Consider the following 23,576-nt stretch of genomic DNA (forward strand, 5'->3'; position numbering starts at 1 on the left):
ATACTTTAATTCAGCTCATTGATTTTTGGTCATGGGATCTTCGTAATATTGATATATAGGTATTTTGGAATACATCCTGTGTCCTCGTACAACTTAATTTAGCTATTGATCTGTGGGTATGAACTCTTTGTCATATTGATGAACAGCCATGGTAAGACTGGCCGCTAATTGACGGCAAAGTGGGACAGCCAATCCGAGACCAAAGGAAGCAAAGTTGATAGGGACAGAGACAGGCCTGCGTACATTCGACGCAGTCAATAGACAAAGAGAATTCGTATTTCGCTTGTAAAGTCACACTATTAATGAAAGTCCATAAGGAACAGTATATTTGTTATATAGGAGAAACAATCACTGGAAGTTTGTGCAAATCTGTTTTTGATTGAATCTCAGAAATACTTAGCCGATGGTGAAAAGAGAAAGAATCTAATTTATCATAATCTTGATACTGACTGATAAGATTTATAGTATACATTAACAAAAGGTACTTAAATATTGTATATATGTATGTGCATCACCTTACCAAGGTGGCGGTAGGGCAAATCGCTAGGACAAAAATGGTGTTAATATGATTAAGATGATGATATATGAATTTAAAAAGGAAATGAAATAACGTGTTGAATGCCCCACGTTTATAACCCTGTGTGTTATACGAGTAGTTAGTTATATCTGATTTTAGCGTTCCGTTCACCAGTGAGGTTACATTAGACTGGGGCGACAGCTTAATATGGGATCTGAACCACGCAAGCTTCCACCGGGAATTGAAGCTCACTCTTACATACCAAAGGCGCATACGCTAATCTTTGTAATTAAAATTATCTATATCTTACGTATTTCAGTACGGAAGGGGCACGGACACAAAACAATTTTCGAAGAATTACTTTTTTTTTGTTTCGTTAACCAGACTTTATATAAACGCCTTTACTCTTCAGTGAGACTCCCACCCACAGTGGATGATATTATGCGATCCGAACTCGAAAGTCCATGCCCCTTTGGCTATTGCCACCAATATGCATGTAGTCACGAGGGAGTTATTAAAATATGGTATGATTTTTAAAAGGAATGATGGAAGACAAATATTCTTGTCGTTTACATACTTGTTCCTCCAATTGAATTTGCTACAGAATATATTATTTAATATTAGATCACCCAGAATACTTCACTGTTGACATCGATTCACATTTCTTTCTAGGTTTTATAATGACTTAATAATGTCAATAAACAAGTACTAGACACGACACAAAAATAACGACAATACTTTTTGAAACCAAGAAAATAATCGCAAAAGAAATTTGTGATTTTCCTTAGCTATTTTTCGATGTAATCACAATGAACTTCTAGACATATCTGGCAATGTGATATAAGTTTCCATATGTTTTCTGTGTGAAAATATGCAACGTGAGAGTGCAGTTCATTCAGAACTAAATTCTTGAGCACTTCTCTGTCTTAGAAACGCTTCGATACAAAGCGACTTTTTCACACGTTGAAGAAGAAAAATATGACTAAAGGGCAAAGTCGGGGCTATAAAGTATATGATTGAATAGTTCACATCGAAATCTATCAATGGTCTCAACAGTACGAGCTGCTGTATGTGGACGAGCATTATCATGTCTTAGAAATGTTTCAAAGCGTATCATTTCTCTGCCGATTCTTTGATTGCACGTCGCATATTATTCAGAGGTCCCAAAACATAGTTACTACGATTTTTATGATGATATTTGTTTGAACATGATATAAAGGTAACGAAAAAATCTGTCTCTTTTTGTAGAGGTCTGTATTCAATTGGCCCTCACACCGTGAGTTAAATTCGAATGAAGATAAGGCGAACATCAGTTTTTGGTGTGGGTATATACAACATATTGTCTGGCTGTAGCAGTTCAATTACACCGTGAACTGGAGTAAGGACAGATGCAACATGGGACCTCCACAGAGCGTAATAAGGGCATGTATGCTGTACAAGTTCAATCTGAGATCAAACGCCACTACTGCGGAGCTTAAGATATGCCAGGCCTTAGGTGAGGGTGTTGTGACTACGCGGACAGTGCAGCGGTAGTTTAACAACTTTAAGGACAGTGATAAAACACTGGAGGACGCACCATCTGCTGGAAGACCAAATCATGTGGAAAATGAACATCTTCAAGTAGCAATTGATTCGAACAGCGGCCAGACATGTGAGAAACTGGGGCTAAAATTTATTGTGAGTGCAACACCTCCATTCGGCACAGCTTCTCCGTCAACTTGGGAAGCAATACAGGTTGGGTCGATGGGTCCTACCTGATTTTGACCCCGTGCCAGAAGGCATCGCGAGCAGACACCTGTGTTTCTTAATTTCTGTGTCACGCCTGAGGGAGGAACCATTTCTGGACAGGGGACTGACATGTGATGAGAAGTGTGTCCTGTACGAAGCTCCATGGCACCGTCATCATTGTTTAGCATCTCACGATCCGGTTTCAAAACAGCAGAAATAAGCAATGCACTAGAAGGTCCTCATGTGTGTGTGGTGAATTGCTAGCGGCATCGTACATCGGGAACTCCTACCTGTTGATCACACCATCAATGCAACTGTGTATTACCAGCAGTTGAGTCGTGTTCAAGGAAAACTCAAAACTCTGGAGCCAGTACCTCTGAACCGCAAAGGGGTCCTGTCCTCTTGTTACAGGATTAACGCTAAGTCCCACGTGCGTAGGATGAAATGGGACACTATTTTATGCCTTGGATGGGAAACACTATTGCATCCGACATACTCCCCGGATATTGCATCGTCCGAATATCACCTGTACCGTTTCTTGGGCAATCACCTTAGAGGACACCAGTTAAAATCCCTAGTAGAAGTGCAAAATACACTTGATACGTTCTTCGCAATCGTACCACCAAGTTCTACCGCAGTGGAATTCATGGCCTTCCAGACCGTTGCCAGAAGTTTGTTAATGCTGATGGAGACTATTGTTGATCTTTCAGGTACGTCTTAGGTGACAGATCGATGTTCGGAAATGGTGGATGAAAAAGCGATAGGAATTTCTTAGTTACCTTTATAGTTCTAGGAGAACCTGAGTGCTACCATTACATTGATTGCTGTTTCCAATAATGTACGATATCCAAGTTTTACCCCCGTCAATATAAGAGACAACAGGTCATCCCCTTTCTCTCCTCAGCAGGCTAATGAAGCATGTATAGCTCTAATTATTTATTTCTTATGAACATCTATCTGTATTTTTTTGCACTCACACAGTTTGAGATAGTACTGATACTTTCACAGATACTTTTAAAATTTCTTTTGCGTGTTGAGTTACTGTGAACTGTCGATTGGGACGCACTGTCTTGTTAACGCGTTCCATAGTTCCTCTGTCTGAACACTGGTCTTTCCGCTACGGTCATAACTTTTGGACACCCATCCCGAAACTCTCTGCACATTGCCTGAACTTGCCTTCATTCATTAATGTCGGTCCATGAATAGTATTCAATCCTCAATGGATGTTACCTGCAATTTGCCCTCTGTCGTTCAGAAGTCGTATTACAGATGTCATCTCACGTTTGTATTACGGCAGCCATTACACCTTACTGCTATATGCACATACACAACTTAACTCGAAGAACTCTAGCTCTGTTGGAAAAACAGAATACTGGGGCATTTTCTTGTGTATGCTGAACGTCATTTGTATTGCCAACCTCCGACAAAAATATATATTTTTACATAAGCCTTATAAGTCTAAATCAAGTAAACTATTATATGTCTTTGAATTTATTTTAGCAGATGGTTATTTGGCAAAAGGAAAATCTACCCTTTCCTATTCTCTATGAACGACTCCTCTGACCGTTTGAAAGAAAAAATATTATATCATTTTAAAGCCACACATACTTTACTTGCAGCATAGAGTTTCAAATCAGTCCACTTGGAAAGGAGAGCTGTATTTCCGGAACATAATCCAACTAGCTTGCTACAGTATTTCAGTCCAGAATTCATCTTTTAAATTGTTTGTCAAATAATCTTCATGGGTAGTATTATAAAGCACTGGATTCACTATCACAGGTTCAATCTACTTTTCAATCTTTTCTCTCTCACACACAGTCCTTTCCTTTGCCGGAATAGTCGCAACAAACTGTAGCACTCCGTAGGAGGAACCACCTGTACACTACGCCTGATCTCGCTTGAATGTGCGAAAATAGCTTTGATTCAATTGTTTAGTTTCCTGTGTGTACTGCTCCTCGCTTAAGTTGGCTACTCTGCTGTCAATCAGCTGCCGGTCAAAAACTAAACTTAATACCTCTCTGTCTTTCACATTACCTGTAATTCGACTCTCTGACAGGAAAATAAGATTTTTGTTTGTAATACCGACTTGCATTTACGTGAAAAATTATTCTGTATATCTTTCCTTTATTTTAAGTACGGTTTAATTCAGTTCACTAGCAATTGTCTCAGTAATATTTGTAATATCGATTTACAATCATGTGATAGAGATGTTTGAACACCCTCATATTTTTTTCATATCCTTGAATTCAGTTCAGTAAAAGAAAAAATGAAATGAAATCTTTGAGTTTTACGTCCCATGGTTATGCCGGTTAGGCTAAAGGAGACGGTGATGATGAGTGATGAATGAAATGGTGGAATGAAGAAAGTGGGAGGAAACGGGAGAAACCCACGCACACGGTGTTTGTCCACCACAAAGTTCACTTGGCGGTTCAGTAAAAGAATGTTAAATGTTTGTAAGAGCTTTTCAGCCAAAATGAGTAGACCTTGTATTTCATACGCGCTTTAATTAAGCTAAGAGTAGATCCGTTATGGTTTAGTCGAGCTTTCTGGAGCGTTAGCCTGACAATCATAAGGTGAAACCGATTGAAGATTAACCCTCTGGAAAACAAGGCCTTTTTAAGTGTTCACGATCTTCCTCTTCTAGAGTCCAGTATAACCTTTATAGTGCCAGTAAGAGTTGAAAAGGATTGTAGAAAGTGACTAGAGTGTTTGTCTTTAGTGCGTGAGTTCGATTCCCAGTATTATCCACAGATTTGTACGCCCTGGATTTCTGAACCGTTTCACAAACTGTATTCCGCCTATTTTTATTTCAAACGTGAAATGAACGACGGAATATAACCACTGTAACAGCTGCTGTCGATAGTCAAAGTTGGCCAATACTTGAATAATTTTGGTAGATTCTTTTTGAGAATCATGATATATACATAAGCTACTATTAGAGTTGACGTAACATTAATCTATCTTCTAAATTTATAAGTTGACAACTAAACTTACCTGACTCAAACCAAACTTCACTGACCATAATCCACTCATACCCAAAGAACAGATGGATCTTAGCTAACCGACCTCTCCTATAGTACGTTTTAATAGTAATATTTTTTCCGTGACCGGGCTCCAACTCGGAACCATAGTCGTAGATGAATGGTGCACCTTTAATAACGTGTTCTTCCAAAGCAAACTGAATTTCAACTTTTGGTCGGATCTGAAATGAAATTTAGATGTAAAACATATTTTTAAACTCAATATTATACCAAAAATATAATTATTTTGAAACGTACTTGTATTGAGGAAACTATATACCGTGTACAGCAGATGCATCTTGAAAATTAAAAAAAAAAAACAAAAAACGTTGTATCTTAAAATTGGTCAACATGAAAGGCCTTGGAGTGTATTTATAAAGCTAGAGCTAGAGCACTTTTCTTTGATATTTTTAATAATGGATTATTACCAATTTGCAAATACTGAATAAATAGTAGTACAATTAAACATAACATTTGCAAAACTTATAAAATTATGTAATGCAAACATATAATACGTATAATATGTAAATAAAAGGCACGTACACTAACGGCTTAGCCATGAAAGAGCTCTGGTGTCAACAATATTGACAAATTAAACCAAAAAATTCCTCCAGACCATTCTGGAAAAAAATGTGTGTGTGATCAGAAATAGCTAATTTTTGAGAAGAATGTTGAAAAATTAAAGAAGTTATTCAAGACTTTTGCACTAAAGATGCCACACTGTTAAGAAGGAAAATAAATTTTTTTGAGTTTTACGTCCCACGATTATGCCGGTTAGGCTAAAGGAGACGGTGATGATGAGAGATGAACGAAATGGTGGAATGAAGAAAGTAGGAGAAAAGGGAGAACCGCGAGAAAACCCACGCACACGGTGTTGGTCCACCACAAAGTTCACTTAGCGGGAACAGGGTTTGCACCTTTGACCCCAAGCACCAGAGATGAACGCTCTACCACTGAGCCACCGCGGCCCCCAACTGTTAAAAAGAGCTCAAGGTATAAGAAGAACCCATTTTTTTAAAGAATAATGAAACATTAAAGTAGCCAGTCCAGATTTTTCAGGATAAGGGGCTACAGGGAGTTAAGAAGGAATTTATCTCAACAAGATTGTTGAAAACTTTAAAAAAATCGCCAGATACGTCGGAATAAAGATGCTAGGGCATTGGAAAAGTTTGGGAAACAGTGAATCTCGACAAATATTTTTAAACATTAAAGAGAAAATAATTTTCCAAACTCTTTCGGTTTAAGAACTTGCTAGAAGTTGCTGCAGCTTCTCCAGGTAAAGAATTGATAACGACTGAAAAAATGTTGAAGAAATAATTTTCATAAATACCACTTGAAGAAATAATTTTTATAAATACCACTTGAAGAAATAATTTTCATAAATACCACTTTAAGAATTAATTTTCAAAAATATTACTTGAAGAAAAAATTTTCATAAATACCACAGTCTTAAAAGTTTGTCCAGTCAAGGGTATTGAAATGGGTTTTCAGATAATGTACTTGAGGAGTGATAGAAGTTTATAGTCAAGAGTCTTGAAATGTGTCTTCAAATAACGTAGTTGAAGAGTGATGGAGTTTCTCCACTCAAGAATATTGAAATGTCTTCAGGTAAAGTGCGTACTTGAGGAGTGACGGAATTTGTCCCACTTAAAAGTAATGAGATTTTTCTTCTGATAATGTAGCTGAGGAGTGTTAAAAGTTTGTCCAGTCAAGGGCATTGAGATGTTTCTTAAAATAAGGTCGGTGAGGAGCGATAGAAGTTTGTCCAGTCAAAAGTACTGAAATGTGTATTCAAATAACGTACTCGAGGAGTGATAGAATTTTCTCCAGTGAAGGGAGTTGAGAAGTTTCTTCTGATAATATAGGTGAGGAGTGTTAAAACTTTGACCAGTCAAGTATTGAGATCTGTCTTAAAATAAGGTCGTTGAGGAGAGATAGAAGTTTGTAAGCTCAATAGTATTGAAATGTATCTTCAGATAATGTACTTGAGGAGTGATAGAAGCTTTTCAAGTCAAGGGTAATGAGATGTTTCATCTGATAATGTAGTTGAGGATTGTTGAAAGTTCATCCAGTCAACGGTATTGAGATGTTTCTTAAAATAAAGTAGTTGAGGAGAAATTGAAGTTTGACCAGTCAACAGAATTGAAATGCATCTTCAAATAAAGTAGATAAGGAGTGATAGAAGTTTCTCCAGCCAACAGTATTGAAACGTGTATTCAAATAAAGTAATTGACGAGTGATAGAATTTTATCCATTCAAGGGTAATGAGACGATTTTTGTGATAATGTAGTTGGAAAGTGTTAGAAGCTTGTCCAGATAAGGGTCTTGAGATGTTTTTTTAAAATAAGGTTGAGGAGCGATAGACGTTTGTCCCTTCAAAATTAATGAAATGTGTCTTCAAATAAAGTAGTTGAGGGATGATAGAAGTTTCTCTAGTCAAGGGTATTGAAATGTGTCTTCAGATAATGTACCTGAGGAGTGAAAGGAGTTAACACAGTCAAATGTAATGAGAGACGTTTCTTATGACAATGTTGAGGAGGAGGTTAAAAGTATATACACTGAAGGATATTGAGATGTTTCTTTAAATAAGGTCGTTGATGTGCGATAGAAGTTTGTCCAGTCCCGAACATTGAAATGTGTCTTCAAATAAAGTATTTGAGGAGTGATTGAAGTTTCTGAAGCCAACAGTATTGAAACGTGTGTCAAGATAAAGTATTTGAGGAGTGATAGAAGTTTCTCAAGCTAACAGTATTGAAACGTGTGTTAAGGTAAAAATTTGAGGAGTGATATAAGTTTATCCAGTCAAGGGTAATGAGACGTTTCTTGTGAAAATGTAGTTGAAGAGTGTTAGAAATTTGTCCAGATAAGAGTATTGAAATGTTTCTTAAAATAAGGTCGTTGAGAAGCGATAGAAGTTTGTCCTGTAAATAGTATTGAAATGTGTCTTCAGATAAAGTAATTGACGAGTGATAGAAGTTTCTCCATTCAAGGGCATGGAGATGTTACTTTAGAGGGTTTTCAGAAACTAACAACGTTTTCGCGGACAATGATGTTAAGATTATAAAGAAAGAATCAGTAAAATCGAATATTCGTGTAATAAACAATATTTCTTTTTCTTTCTTTCTCTTTTTACAGAGAATGAACAAATGGAATCTTTCACTTTATGTCTCACAATTATGTCCTTCAGGCTAAGGGAGATATGATTACGGAAATGAATGACGATGGATGAATTAGTTGTATATTTGTGGAAGGAAATGCAAGTACTCCAGGAAAAAACACTGATACGATATTGTTAGTCTTAAACTTCCATGATCTTTACCACTGAAACAAGTATTCCCTTATTTTTATGTAACATTTTCTAAACCAAATTTCACATCCCCAACACTCGGCACTTAGTAAATAAATAAAGAGAAATTTCAATACAATTGAAATTCACTCCCTTAACCCCTGTACAAGTGACATTTTCGAAAATGCCGGAACACATACTTCCTTATTTTTGTTTAAAAGTTTGTATATTGAATTTCACATCTTCAACTTAGGCGAATCCTCACATTAGACATTCTCTCAATACACAAAGAAAAATTTGGATATTATAGAAATGAAACGACCTTCCCCTTTAGAAGTGTAATTACAAGAAAAGCTGAAATACGTATTTACTACTCTTTAATTCAAAGTCTACATACTGAATTTCAGATCTCCAACTTAAACGATCCTTATATTGGGTAAAGTTGTGCCTAAACAAAAGATATTTGAGTATTTTATGAGGTACCTCTTCCTTCCCTTTGGATTGGGATACATAAAAACGCTGAAACATGTGTATCCCTTTATTGTTTTATTGAAGAGTTCATTTGCTGATATTCATCTACCTAATGGCAGAGATTCAAGAGATACACTGTTGGATTTCAAATGCTGGATAAAGGAGATTTCAAATCCTTCTTTATCCCCCTTAGAATGGAAAATTTTAAATGACCTTCCTTATTCATAACTTTCGGTATAAAATGAGTATTGTCCCGAAACGTCACGTTTCTACCTATACAAGTATGGCCTGGGTGATAATGAGTCAACTACTTTCATTTTTATATAATAGTATAAATAATACCTTAAAATGCTAACACTATCTTATTAAATTTGGAAATACTTCGGAAAATAATGGTACCAATCACATACACCTAGGATGTGAAAGAAGCTTTATTTAATGCTTGACTAAAAACGTTTTAAATTACAGCTTATTTTTTACATACTCTCTCTCTCTCTCTCTCTCTCTCTCTCTCTCTATCTATCTATAGATACATAGATAGATAAATATTCAAACTTTGTAGATATTGTACTGTACCACGCGCTTGTGTTTATAATTACAAGTGCTCTTGTTTGTAAAGATCAATCACACATATTTACGTTGAGTGCTACACCTAACGTTGAATTACTGCAAGAAGCAGACGACGGACATTCCAGCACTACCTAGAAGTCATATGCCGACACGAGAGCAGCAGCACCACTACCGCTCGGAGCGCCTATATAAATAAGAATATTCTACTGACAAGCACCAATCTGCGATTGGATACTCCTTCTCTAGCTTGCATGGAGCTTAAGGAGACATCCAGCCTAAAAGCCTTTAGTTTGCTGCAGAACTCTAGGATTTTCTTCCTCCCACCTTAGCTTGCCTGGAGCTCTGTTGGGATCCTAATCTCAGTCGCTTAGCCTGCTTCGAAACATTGACGTTTCGTACTCCACTCTGCTTAGCTTGCACGGAGCTCTGTCATTATGCCAACCTCAGTTGCTTAGCCTGCTTCTAGCCTCTCTGCCTCTTAATACCCTCACTGCTTGCTTCGGAGCACTGGGGTTTCCAACATCACTCTACTTAGCTTGCACGGAGCTCTGTAAATATCTTGCCCTAAGGCTGTAAGGTGTTGGGCTACCGTTTCTCTATCTCGCATTAGAGAAAGCTATATTGTTTATCTCTGTAGATACTGTTATATTCTAGTATAAGATTTTTTATAATAAAAACAGGTAGTGAGAGTCGATTCTGGACTGTGATTTACTCAACCTATCTCTTCAAAGCAAAGACCTTTACAGTATATACGATAGCATTTATATGTACATGAAATCGAACCCTACAACTCACGTACTCAAAGAAAGCACGTTATTACTCAATGGCTCTCCGAAATCCCCCAGAACGTCTGGCATCTATTTTATGAGTAAACCAATCAACTAAAGTAAAGCCACAAAGAAATTTTTAAGTTAAGAAAATCTTACCCCAGTGCATTTCTGACCATAACTCTTGATGTGAAGTATGACTGTGTTGAAATAGCGCAATTGATCGAACTCGAACACAATTTCCACAAAGTTGTCTGGGTAACCTTCGGATTTCCTCCACCCGACCCAACCACTTTCTGAAAGAGAGAAACAAGATTTAATTGCATGCATGTTTGCAGTTTAATTTCCAGAACTATTATCACTTGAGCAACTTATAAATCGTTGGTATAGCACGAAAGAAAAAAATATAATTAATATATATTTAGGATCAGTTTGACACTCAAAGTTCATCTAAGGGTTAATTAACCTTTATTCCTGCTACTCATGACAGGGACTGGCACAGAATTCCGTCCTCGTATCGTTGTGGCCACTGTATTTTGACGACGGTTATTCGCTTGAAAACTAGATTTCGTCTACGGCATAGAACACGCTTTGAATGTGGGTTTGAATCTTTATCATATTTTACCATCAATCAGTGTTAAAAAGAAGCATAATAGATTATTTTTTTCTCCTTTGTTCTGTGTCAGTAGTTACATAATAATAATAATGCTTAAGAGTTTTTGACGGGCAAAGAACCTGGGGTTAGGGGTCCAAACCATTCCTCGAAGTTTACTTGGACCCCAAAATCTGGAAATGTGCTCAACGAAACAGATACCTAAAAGGGCCCTTCGAAAGATTTACAGATTGCTGTTTCTAATGGCTTTTCTTCAGTTAAGATGGTAATTACTTTACTTCCATTATTGCCAAGGAGATGTTACAGAAGATTTTCGTTCTTCAGTCTTAACTCAGTTCCTAGTAGTTTAGAAATTTATGGTAGCTGAGACACTAAAATTTTTATGTTGATTTCTAAATGTTATAAAAATGACTAAAACATTACGCAGTGTGTTCATAATGTTGCGCAACCCAAAGTTTGATTGCGTATATCTTTTGAATCAAGAACGATAAAGGTCTGACATTTGAAACAATTACAATCGTGTTCCATGCAGGGCCGTGCCGTGGGGAGCGAGCGGGGCGAAGGCCTCAGGCGCCTAAGTAAGGGGGGCGGAAAATTCGGGAGAGAAAATGAAAAAGATAGGAAAAATTACTTGGAATATATGTATGGGGGCGCCGTCGTATACTCTCGCCCTGGGCTCTGATTTTCCACGGCACGGCCCTGGTTCTATGTAGATATTTTCAGCATCATGACTAGTGTTGTAATTTGTAAGTTTTTGGCGTAGTAACGAAAGAAAGTACCAAAAGTGTAAAATCAAAAATGTACAAAATGAAGAAAGTCAATATTCAGTTGCATAACACTGATTTCCTGCAGGTGAATCCCTTTGTATGTGTGCAGTCTGCATCAACATTTATCCATGGGTGCGAAAATGTGCCAAAGTTGATGCAGTGTTGCCATGTAAAAAGGGTATTTAATGCAAGTTCGTAAAATGATTTTTTTTTGCAGAAACGCGCCCCTGCCAACACTATTCTCGTAAAATTACTGCAACATGTGTGTTTTAGATTAATTAATGATAAGCAATGAGAATTTGTACATAACTGATAACTTGAGTTTTTATGCCAAGTAGGTATTTTTTTATCGTAAATATTTGCATCGAGTTATGAACCTTACGTAAGTATCCTCCCCGTAAGGAGATTCAGAGATGCCCAAAGGCACTACCTCGCATAGCATGACAATTTTTACCCTTTAGTAAAGGTTTATTATAATACTAAGAATACTATAACAAATTACTATCTTGATTATAATACTAACAATAAAGTTATTACCATATTTTCCGTCGACTAATTTTCCCAAGCCTCCAGATAAAAATCCGTGTCTGTATTTTCCTTTATACAAAGAATCTCTCAGGTCCCATCCATTATCACAACAGAAACCATCAGGGAGTTGGTAACTAACGATGCCATCTAAGGAGAAGAATAAAGTTTTAATAATAACATTTTCCATTTCATTAAATAGAAGAATGGTGAGATATTAATATTAACTTGTAAGTAAATATTACAGACCAACTTAAAAATTCCACTTTTCGACTTCTATGACCAATGTTGCTTTCGAGTTTACAAACAACGAAACTGTATGAGTCATATAGAATAGCAACAATTTGTACCCCGATAGTTAATTTCAGACATGAAGACTTGAAAAGTACATAAGGCTCAGAACCGCTTTCACTCGTATCCAGTGATTCATTGAGACTGATTCATTCATTCGGTGATTCATCCGGTGAATGATTCAATGAGATTCTTAGTGATTTGCTGACACAAAAAAGTAGCAGTAGATATGCTGGCGAATACGTTGTTCTATCAGGGGTGTCCATATGCAAGTCTTAATGTAAAGATTGCGCTCATGAGAATATTCGGTAACACATAATTTTTCATTCAAATGTAAGATCAAATTAAATTATGGTAAATATGCAAGAGGTACTGGTCGATTTAAAATAACGGATTTGGGGATTGTAACCAAGCCCTGAGCACCCCATGGTTACTATTCTGGAGGCCTCATGCACATACATCTTAATCTTATAAACAGATTCACAAGAATCTCCACGAGAATTTAGGTCGAGTCTCCAAAGCTGAAGGTATAACCATATAGTCTCCATCACCCCCCAAGGCATCTAGTCAGCAGAGCCTAAGGCCTCTAGGTCGCTAATAGACTTGGAAATTCTTTTCCTACTTTAACAGAAACAAATTTTATTTTTCTGGGACATATGTTGACTTTAGAAAAAAGATGAACATATTTAAAAATGAGATAGACAACTGCCAACTACATACACTTCTATGTTGCAAATTATAGTTTTTACAATTACAGAAGGTTATATTGCCATGTACCAAACTTTCTTCTATACAAACTAAGGGTTGGCTTCAATGTAATTCATAGACTGCAATATTTTCCTTGAGCTGCGTTCTGAATGTGTACCATTTTATTCCCTATTCTAAGTCCTTTCCATGGTTGGGGTCCTAAGCAGCACTCTAGGCAGAAGGTCCGAGCTGGATTGGAAGGATCTCAGGAAATTGGTACTGTGACAATGTATTGAGAAAGGATTTTCGGAATAGCTGTGAACATTCATACGTGCTCCTCTGAATCAAGTCGCACAGCATGATTTTTCTAGACCAGTGCGAAAACAAGTGGCTAACAGCTCACACATACCGATCACTGTGCTTTCACTGTGCACAACTGACGTGACAGAATTCCCCGTCCCATGTTCCGCCTCGCTTACTAGATTCGCGCCAGAAGTCATAGCTGTTCCGAAAATAATTTGCCTGTACCAATACCTTTCGTTTTGCTGGTTTATTATATTTGCTGAACCCATGGTTTCAGAAACTCCCCGATTCGCGAACAAATTGGTTTACGATCAAGTTGTTTGAACATATTTTGTCCTCAACTTACAAACAATATTTCGGGGTATGAATGCGTACATACTCATGTTCTCACAATTCCACACGTTAGTAGGAATTCCACACGGTAGTTAGGCTTTTGCCTTAACATTATCTGCCAACGTACTGCATTCTCAAACTACTTTCTGTCCTATTTGGCACTTTGTTTTTTTAAAAAACACAAACAAACTATTTGCTGAGCAAAACAATATATCCACATAAAAAACTACATACGTGTTACAGTTTCGCCAACTAACATTTTGGCTTCATCAGACACTATCTTTGTTTTCTCTTTGTTTGTGTTTTAGTAGTCATACTGTATTGTTTAAATTAATGTCACTTATTTGATTTTAAAAAGGACTTCTTTAACTTTATTTTCATTCCATATTCTTGGAACAGAAAATAATAATAAAATAAAGACAATGAAAAACATAAAAGTAAAATATACATTTGTGGCTACAACGGATGAATTGTATTTCCATTAATTTCAATGGAAAAGTATTTTTGATTTACGAATACCGTTACGTGGCGGATTAAGTTCGTTATTTTATGGCCCGATTTAGGGAAGCAAAAATCTTAACTTTCAGCTTTAGGTGGAGATCCCCCACTTATGATTTTGTTCCGTTCACATCTTCTTGAGCCATTTCTACTTGAGTGAAATTAGCCTAACGACTTTCTCCGAATCTGAAAACTTTCGCGTCAGGAATTATTACTAATTAGCAGGGCCCGGATTTTGTTGACCTAAAATTTTCTAAAAAGTGACCTATAAAATGACACTAAAATTCCTGTAAAATGACCCTAAAATTCACAAAAGTTGACCTTAAAACTTGCAGTTTTTTTAAACGTTTATTTCGTTAAAACATTGACATTTTTTTGAATATCTATTGAATTTCAATAATCATTTCTCACACATTTTCAGAAGTTTTGTTTCGGTTAGTTGCAGTCCATTGATCATTTGTGTCTGGTTAAAAAAGCAATAATATCAAAACTAAACTTTGACCAATTTAGTAAATGGCTAAGCATTTCATATTTGAATTACAGATATATATGCCTATATCCAGTTAAGCAACATATAAACATTTTATAAGCTGTGATACAACAAACTAACTCAGGAACTTTGTAATCGTCTCAAAATTTAGTTCATACCTTATTCGGCATTGCAGTAGATAGCTGTAAACATTTTTACGATTTAATTGAATTAGCAGCCTTAATTATATACGAAGCACCATCTGTTACAAAAAGAACATGGTCATGTTGGACACCTTCAGGCCAAAGTAGGGATATCGATTTATCGAAAAGTCTACATATTGTAAAATGGTTGACAGATTCCAACACTTCACCAGTTAGCAAAAATATTTTGCTAGGTTCGTCGGCTTTCATTGCCCTAATAATAATATTGACTATAGGGCTATAGCGTTTCTCCACATCACTAGTCTGCCTATAGAAACAAAAATTTTCTAAGTCCAAAGTTCCTCTCTTATTTTTCTTATTGTGTCCTCGTTACACTTTGACATGCATTTTCCCCCTAAGATTCGTTTCGTCTGGAATGCAACGACCTGTATGACGTTCCAGGAAATCCCGCAATTTCACATTGTTGAATTTCCAAAGAGGAATATTTGAAGACACAAAAACTTCACACAACTCTTTTGAAAACTGAGGATTTGCCTTTACTATTCGAAGCACTCTCCACAAGTAACAACTGCGAACACTTGGTTTTATGTTTGTTTTCAACTGCACGTAAATGTTTTTCGCTTCTGATATGCTTTAGCACAGTGTATCTTTTCTCTGCTGTCACTTTTCTTCACATACCTTGCAAAACAATATTGTCCTGTCAGTACTAAAAACATCCTCACCAAATTCAGAAACAATCTGTCTTAAATGAGAAGCTGTATATGGTTTAGGTCTCGGCATTCTACATACTCAAAGCATCAATTGATTCTCGAGTTGAAACTAGGAAGCGAACTTAAAGAATAAAAGTTCGCAAGTGTAGATTGTATACACGAGAATAATAGATAAAAACCCTGTTTAAAATCTTTGTACGTTTTCTAATCTATTTTTAGTTATTCACGTAGTCATATTCTTTGTGGTAAACAACCTACAACCATCTGCTTTGGCCACTTACGATCCCCCAGCCCTCGTCAACCAGCTACAGCTTAGTGTTCATTGACTTGTTAGGAATGCAGCTTTTCCACCCCAACAATCAGGAAGCAGAAAAAAAGATAATTTAACTTCGTGTTTTTAAATCCGTAAACAGTTTTCATTTTAAGATTTCCTTATGTAGAAGAAAAAGAATAAAAATACCATAAGTGACCTAAAAGTTACCTTAAAATATTAAAAATTGACCTGAAACTTCAAAACTGCAAAAAGTGACCAAAAGTTGACCCTAAAAAAATATATTTTTAGAACCAAGAGTTGATGGATAACGTTTTTATTTGAACTTGTCTTGTCCTATGCGTAACAGAAAAAAGTTGACTTGTCAACAAGATCCGGGCCCTGCTAATTAGTGACCGATTTCCAGAAATAGTGTTGGTACCGTTGAGAAGTTGGTATCGGGATCAGCAAAATTAGCTGAGTGAAAACGTTATATTCAGGGTTATGCAGTCTGAACTTCGTACATTTCCGCCACTCTTCGTGATGACGTTTCTGAGCGTATGACGCAGGACTTAACTTTCTTCCTTGCCCATTCTTCAGCAGCTTTGCTCTTGCTTTCCTGTGTTTGCAATAATCGTTGCTTTTGCGAAATACAGCTTGATTGTTTTTCGCAACTTTTCTTGTTAATTAAATGATTGATAAAAGGCTGTGTATACAATAGGCTATACAAGAAATAAATTAGTCTTCTCAAATAAATGTAAAATTTTCAACCCATTGCCAACAAAGGAGGAAATATACATTATGTTTGAGATGTGACAAGACACTAAAGAATTTACAAATTGACTGTTAAAATTACGTGAAGACTGAATGCGAGTCATAATGATTTCACGCATTAGAAAATAAACATTGTTTTGGGAGGCTAAAATATATATACACGAAATAAACATGACACCAAGTAGGGTTCTTCAAATCCCTTGAGGATTTTGCTCATTGTTTAGCCCTTTTCTGTGTTATTTAGCAGAAACTAACTTCACTGAAATCTACGAGTTCGGAAAATGCTTCGTGGAAATCTTTAATTTGTAAAACTAAGACGGTATATGAATGTTCGGAGTTCACGTTTTGCAATTGGGAGATCCAAGTTGTATTTGCATTTAACAATACAGCTTCCAAACTTCTCGAATAGTTACTATTTTTGAAATGAATTAAACACACTCTAGAAGTTTTAGCTTTTAGTTGCCCTGTCTCCTGTACTTTCCAATCCGTTCTCGGCGTGCGATAGAATCTTAACGAAAGCCAAAACGTGGCTAACTTTTGTCTTCTTACAATTGTACAGTTTATACACAATAGTACAAGTAGAAAGCACTACCCACACAGTTGCACATATACATGCTCTCGCAACGTGTGTGACTGTCATTCCTAATTACTTAATAATTCTAAAGACAATAATGAAAACAACATAAACACTTTCCAGTACATTACTCCAGAAAACAAGCGCTTTCAGCAAGAGACTTTGAGCCTTATGCAGAGTCGTTTTGATATATGATTAGCATCATACTAAAGGCCTGACTACTGCAGGAAAAATATGTTAGTCGAACTCTTTAGTATGGCATTAATCTCGCGTCAGAACGACTCTGCATAAGGCCCATTGTCTGCTCGTACACGTACAGCCGCCCACCACAGAATTTTTCCTCTTCGTTTAGCGAGGGCTGCGCTACATTTGTTTATACGGAATTTCTGCACATTGGCCCAGTACTGTCTCCAATTTAAGAAAACAGTGCTAGTACCTAGTGTCGAATTAGTGCTCTATCCCCAGAATTAAAGCTGGCCTCATTGAGAAGTTCGGGCCCAGGAACTATGGCTGGGCCAACTTCACACTGATACAAACATGTTCTACAAATTGGAACATTTTCGCGACAGTCATAGGTGCTGGATTAGTGTCCGATTCACAAAATTAATGCTGGTCTCCTTAAGAACTTAAGGCATATCATAGGCAGCTGGACCAATTCATACTGGTCCAACCTACTACCTTCTTATAAGACTAATTCACATTTAGGGTGCTGCACCCCTGTGTTTCTCTGCTATACTTCACTCATATCATGGCCGTTACCATTCACGCACACCGTTCCCATGCCTTGCTGCTATTTGTTTTTTTAAAATCAGTTCCGAAGATAGATTGCAAGGATAAAGACATTTTTATTGGTTCTTGTCAACTTCGTGCCGCTTCGAGCACTCCGAGAAAAGCTGAAGCATCGCAGCCATCAAGTCGCAACCGGAGTGGTTTCTCTTGAAGGTAGCACTATCGCGGCATGGTAGGAGAAATGCACTGCCAAAGCGTCATATGAAAATTAAAAAAAGACAATCCAATATTTTTATGTCAAAGTCTGAAAAGAAACTTCGTTGGCTACGTTACGGCATGTAAACGGGACTCTATGTTTGAATTAGTCTTTCGAGTAAAAAAATCTTCCGGACTAGAAATTAGTGCCAAGTATTGTTAATTAGCATCGAATTCCCAGAGTTAGTGCTGGTCACGCGAATACAAATTTTTCGCTTAAGAGAAAATTGTTGGACTAACTTCAAGGACATGGTGAATTAACTCGAATGATATAGGGTGAATATCCCCAATTCAGTTTAAAAGAAATAAGTTCCATGATAACTGTGGTCTTTTAAAAAAAATAAAATATGGAGCATATTTTCGAGGCTTCAGAATCATCTCTACGCCGTACAACTTGGATTTAAAATCAGTAGACAACGAAAAAATATACACACTCCTGATGTAAAAATCATGTGCAGCTATTTCCGACACAATAATTATTCCATTCTAAATGAAATCTTTAAGTTTTACGTGAAACGATTATGCCTGTTAGGCTAAAGAAGACTGTAATGATGAGAGATCTGTAGGAAGTGGGAGGAAACGGGAGAACCTCGAGAAAACCCACAAGCACGGTGTTTCCTCCACAAAGTCCACACGGCGCGAGCTGGAATCGAACCAGGGATCCCCAACACCGGAAGTGAAAGCTCTACCACTGAGCTACCGAGAACCGCTCTACTACTGGTTATCGAACCCAGGATTGAATTTTAGAATTTAATGAAGTAATTAGTTAGAACTAATTAGGCAGACTGTACCAGTCAATGAATTGGATGGCTGCAGTACATAGTACTACTAACGAGGAAGGTCCATAAACCGTGAGAGTTGAATTTTGATGAAAACTAGTGACAAGATTCAGTTCGAGTTGCTAAGTAACGTAGTAATAGTCACTCGATGCGCAAATGCTTCGTTGAGCTGCTACACCGACGCCATCTTGAAATCCTGTAGGCAATGTCCAAGAATACCCTTTTAGCACAAAAATGAAAAAGCTTTTGATTTATCTGACTTCAGTATTGTAAACCAAGGTAAATCATCTATATGTGAGAGTACTTCCAGTGCATGACCGCCATCTTGAAAGGCGCCATATCGTCGTCAAATATGATAAATGGCAAGGGGGTCACGTGGGGTATCAAACAGAACTGGAATTTACTCCTGAATTCATTTCCGTAACCAAAGTTTAGATATCTGTTTTCACTTCAGAGTTAAGAGCTCCCTCGCTCACAGGAACACACGAAAACTGAGCAAGTAAAATTTGTGATATGAAATGAGGTCGTGCAAACACTTGCATGATTTTAACTAATGCAATAGAAGTTATTTGATCTACAATAGCCACTATACCAATCAGATCTTGAGACTAGTAAGAGATAACGTTAATTAAATTGAAATGACTGTAGTGAAAAATGGAATAGCAGCACTGTAACAAATTATACCTATGTCCTAATCACTAAATATATGAGTCTATGTGTGTTGCGATTATGCATAGCATTTAAATGCTGTAATATAAGTTAGGTGGAACGGCACATATGGTTTTAAAGAATCTGTCTTGAAGTTATTAGAAATTAATAGAAAAAAATATTAGAAAAATATTATAAATTATTGCACATAAACAAATATTAACCTACTAACCTTTTGCTCTTCAATTGTGATGATGGAGATCCAAAACGTAGTGATTAGCACACAGCATCATGGAGCAGTGCAAACACTTAAAAAATGCACTTTCGTCACAATCTTTATGACCACAGACACTATTTTCTACTAGTCTTCAGAACATTTGTAAATGAATCAACTATTGCTCCTGTTACGTACTCACATTTCTGCCATGCATATGCAAGCATGTCCTTCAGGACTGGCGCACAAAATTGACGGTACACAACATAATGCATTTTCTTTATGAAAATTCTACCATATAACTTGTACACCGAACAAGTGAACACCTGCTACAATCATTTATTTATCACAGTTTTGATATGAAAACTAGTCTTGCCCTTATTATAAGCAAGTGTTTTATCGTTAAAGGTGGAAAGATGCAGATATTTAATTATTTTATATTGAAGGGAAAAGGAAGAAAGAGGCTTGTTTTATTGATTGCAACTTGGAATTGAATCTTGTAATATTCTTTACTGCCACATATTTTTAGCAGTTGTGCATGCACTCTCTTATCACTAATAGCAGAACAGACACAAGAAAAGTGAATTCTAAGTTTCCAGGTGTATCTTCTAAGAATTGGATGTGAACTGATAATTTAAATCTCCTTCATTGTTCGGTGTGGCAGCAATAAATCGATTGTATTTAGAGAAACTGTTAATAAATACATTAAAGTATTTTAACTTCGTATTATGCACGGTAAATTATAGGTCGTCAAATATGAGTATTGGAAAGGAACGCAATATTCTGCAACAATGATGGTATTTGCGTAAGATTTCTAGATTGGAGAATAAAACTTAACACACTATAATGGACCACGTAACATTGCCTAAGAGAGATTTTTCGTTTGATACAATTCAACGTCCCACACGCCTGCTACACTAAAGGAGACGTGGACCTACTGATTATAGTGGAATCCGAACAATTTTGAACGTTCAACTAATATGTACCAGTTTATATAATTTTTCTAATATATATCCGAACAATCCCTTTGGTATTCTCTGCTTGTCAGTACTATTAGGCATGTGCTTCATCGACCAACAGTCTATTCCATCGCACTTTGAAATAGGTATATCTTGTAGCATGCTGATATTCCATTTTTCACTACAGAAATTTCAATTTAATTAACGATTTCTCTTACTAGTCTCAAGATCTGATTGGTATAGTTGCCATTGTACTGCATTAACTACTGCATTAGTTAAAATCATGCAAGTGCTCGCACGACCGTGTTTCATGACAAAAGTTTAACTCGCACAGTTTTTATATGTTCCTGTGGGTAAGAGGGCGCTTAACTCTGAAATGAAAACAGATATCTAAATTTTGGTTACGGAAATGAATTCAGGAGTAAATTCCAGTGCTACTTGATACCCCACATGACCCCCTTGCTATTTATCATGTTTGACGGCGATTCAATATGGCGCCTTTCAAGATGGCGGTCATGCACTGGAAGTACTCTCACATATAGATGATTTACCTTGGTTTACAATACTGAAGTCAGATATATCAAAAGCTTTTTCATTTTTGTGCTAAAATAGTATTCTTGGACATTGCCTATAGGATTTCAAGATGGCGTCGGTGTAGCAGCTCAACGAAGCATTTGCGCATCGAGTGACTATTACTACGTTACTTAGCAACTCGAACTGAATATTGTCACAAATTTTCATCAAAATTCAACTCTCACGGTTTATGGACCTTCCTCGTAAGTAGTAGAAAAGTATAGTCTTACATTATTATCAATGCGTATACGAGAGCAATCTCGGGGTTTTGAAATCCCTGGATCAAGATGATATATAAAAATGCGGACTAACTATATTAAATAACTAACTAACTCTATGGCCAATGGAACCTGAAGGTTCAATGCCGTGTTCCCAAACGCTCTCCACTGATTTCTATCCTTAGCCAATTGGATTAAGTTTCTACTTTGTATTCCTATTTCTGCGAAATCCATCTTAAGATTGCCGTTCCATTTGCGCCTAGGTATTCCTAATGGTCGTTTTCCGATTGGTCTTCCAGTCAAGACTTTGAAAATGTTCCTACTTTCTTCCATCCTATCTACATGACATGCACACGTGAGCCTTCTAGACTTGATGACCCTAATAATGTTAGGTAAATCGGATAAATTATGTAGTTCCTCGTTATGAAGTTTTCACCATTCCCCATTCCCATTCCTCTTGGGTCCGAATATTCGTCTCAGGATCTTGATCTCAAATACTTTCAGTCTATGTTCTTCCCTCAGTGTAAGCGACCATGTTTCGCAACTATACAGAAACAAGCATGATTATCGTTTTACTTATTTTAAGCTTCAAATTTCTCAACAGAATTCGCGACGATAAAGATTTTTAACTGAATAATAACGGTTATTCCCTGCCTTTAGTCGACATTTAATTTCTTCCTGAATATAAGTTTTGTCCGTTAATATTGAAAATATTTATTTTATCAAAAGTATTATTTAATATTTTTACGCATCCATAATTTGCCGTATTAGGGTCCCGACACACTTCCATGTATTTAGTTTTCTCTGCATTTACTTCTAAACCCATGTCCCTGCAAGCGTTTAATAAGAAGTCTGCATTTCTTTCTGTTGTTCTTCTATCTTCTCCTATTAAATTTACATCATCAGCATATGCCATAATCTGGTGACCACCGTTCAACTCTAGGCCCTGGTTGTTATCTTTGATTTTCTTTGTAGCATATTCCAGGACAAAGTTGAATAATAATGGCGACAATGCATCCCCTTGTTTCAGACAATTCTCGACGTGAAAGCTCCTGGACAAACAATTTCTTACCCGGACTTTACTTTGGGATTCATTTAAGCATACCTTCATTAATCTAATTAGCGTTTTCGGTATTCCAAATTCTGTAAGAATGTTGTATAATGTTTCTCTTCTAACCGAGTCACAAGCCTTTCTAATCTCAATAAATAGTTGTTGTACCGGGGCATTTTTTTCTCGCTTCTTTTCGAGTATTTGGCAAATGGTAAATATTTGGTCGATAGTTCATCGATTTCGTCTAAATCCGCACTGATAATCTCAAATAATTTCATCTGCGTATGGGTTCAATTTTGCTAACAGAATGTTTGAAGGGATTTTATAGGATGTGAGAGAAGAGAAATGCCTCGATAACTATTACAGTCAGTTTTGTCGCCTTTCTTGTCAATTGGAACAATGATTGATTCTTTCCACTCTTGTGACAAATCTTCCTTGTTCTAGATAAAGAGAATGAGTTTGTGTATTTTGTTTCACAATTCTTCCCCTCCAGGTAAAATTAACTAAGCTGTAATTTCGTTTACACCCGGAGATTTATGTTTATTTAATTTCGTTACAGCGATTTCTACTTCTATTCGGTTAGGTTCTGGAATGTATCGTTTTGCGGTGTGTATCTCCCTTTCTACGCACACATTAGTGTTTGGTTGCGCGTTAACAAACTTTCCCTGCCAAAAAAACCCTTTCCAACTATTTACAATGCTATCCGTATCAGTGAGAACTGTTCCGTCAGCTTTCTGTAATATATGAGCACGGGAAGATAGCCTTTGTTAAATTCGTTGATCCCCTTATACTTGTCCCGAATGTTTTATTTTTACTATTATCATCAAGTTCCT

At 36.7% G+C, this 23,576-nt stretch overlaps 1 protein-coding gene across 1 annotated transcript in view; it reads right to left on the minus strand.

Moving 5' to 3' along the window:
• Positions 1 to 23,576, minus strand: part of LOC145688829 (epithelial discoidin domain-containing receptor 1-like) — a 52,293-nt gene that overhangs the window by 25,816 nt on the left and 2,901 nt on the right. Inside the window, exons 2-4 of the mRNA XM_081762996.1 lie at positions 12,277 to 12,414; positions 10,519 to 10,655; positions 5,240 to 5,447 (exon numbers count right to left, since the gene is read on the minus strand). Of these exons, the coding sequence (XP_081619122.1) occupies positions 5,240 to 5,447; positions 10,519 to 10,655; positions 12,277 to 12,414 (483 nt within the window). The remainder of the gene's footprint in view (positions 1 to 5,239; positions 5,448 to 10,518; positions 10,656 to 12,276; positions 12,415 to 23,576) is intronic.

The sequence above is a fragment of the Thermobia domestica genome, chromosome 7 (assembly GCF_964235325.1).
Source record: "Thermobia domestica chromosome 7, izTheDome1.hap1.1, whole genome shotgun sequence".
Taxonomy (NCBI): Eukaryota; Metazoa; Arthropoda; class Insecta; order Zygentoma; family Lepismatidae; genus Thermobia; species Thermobia domestica.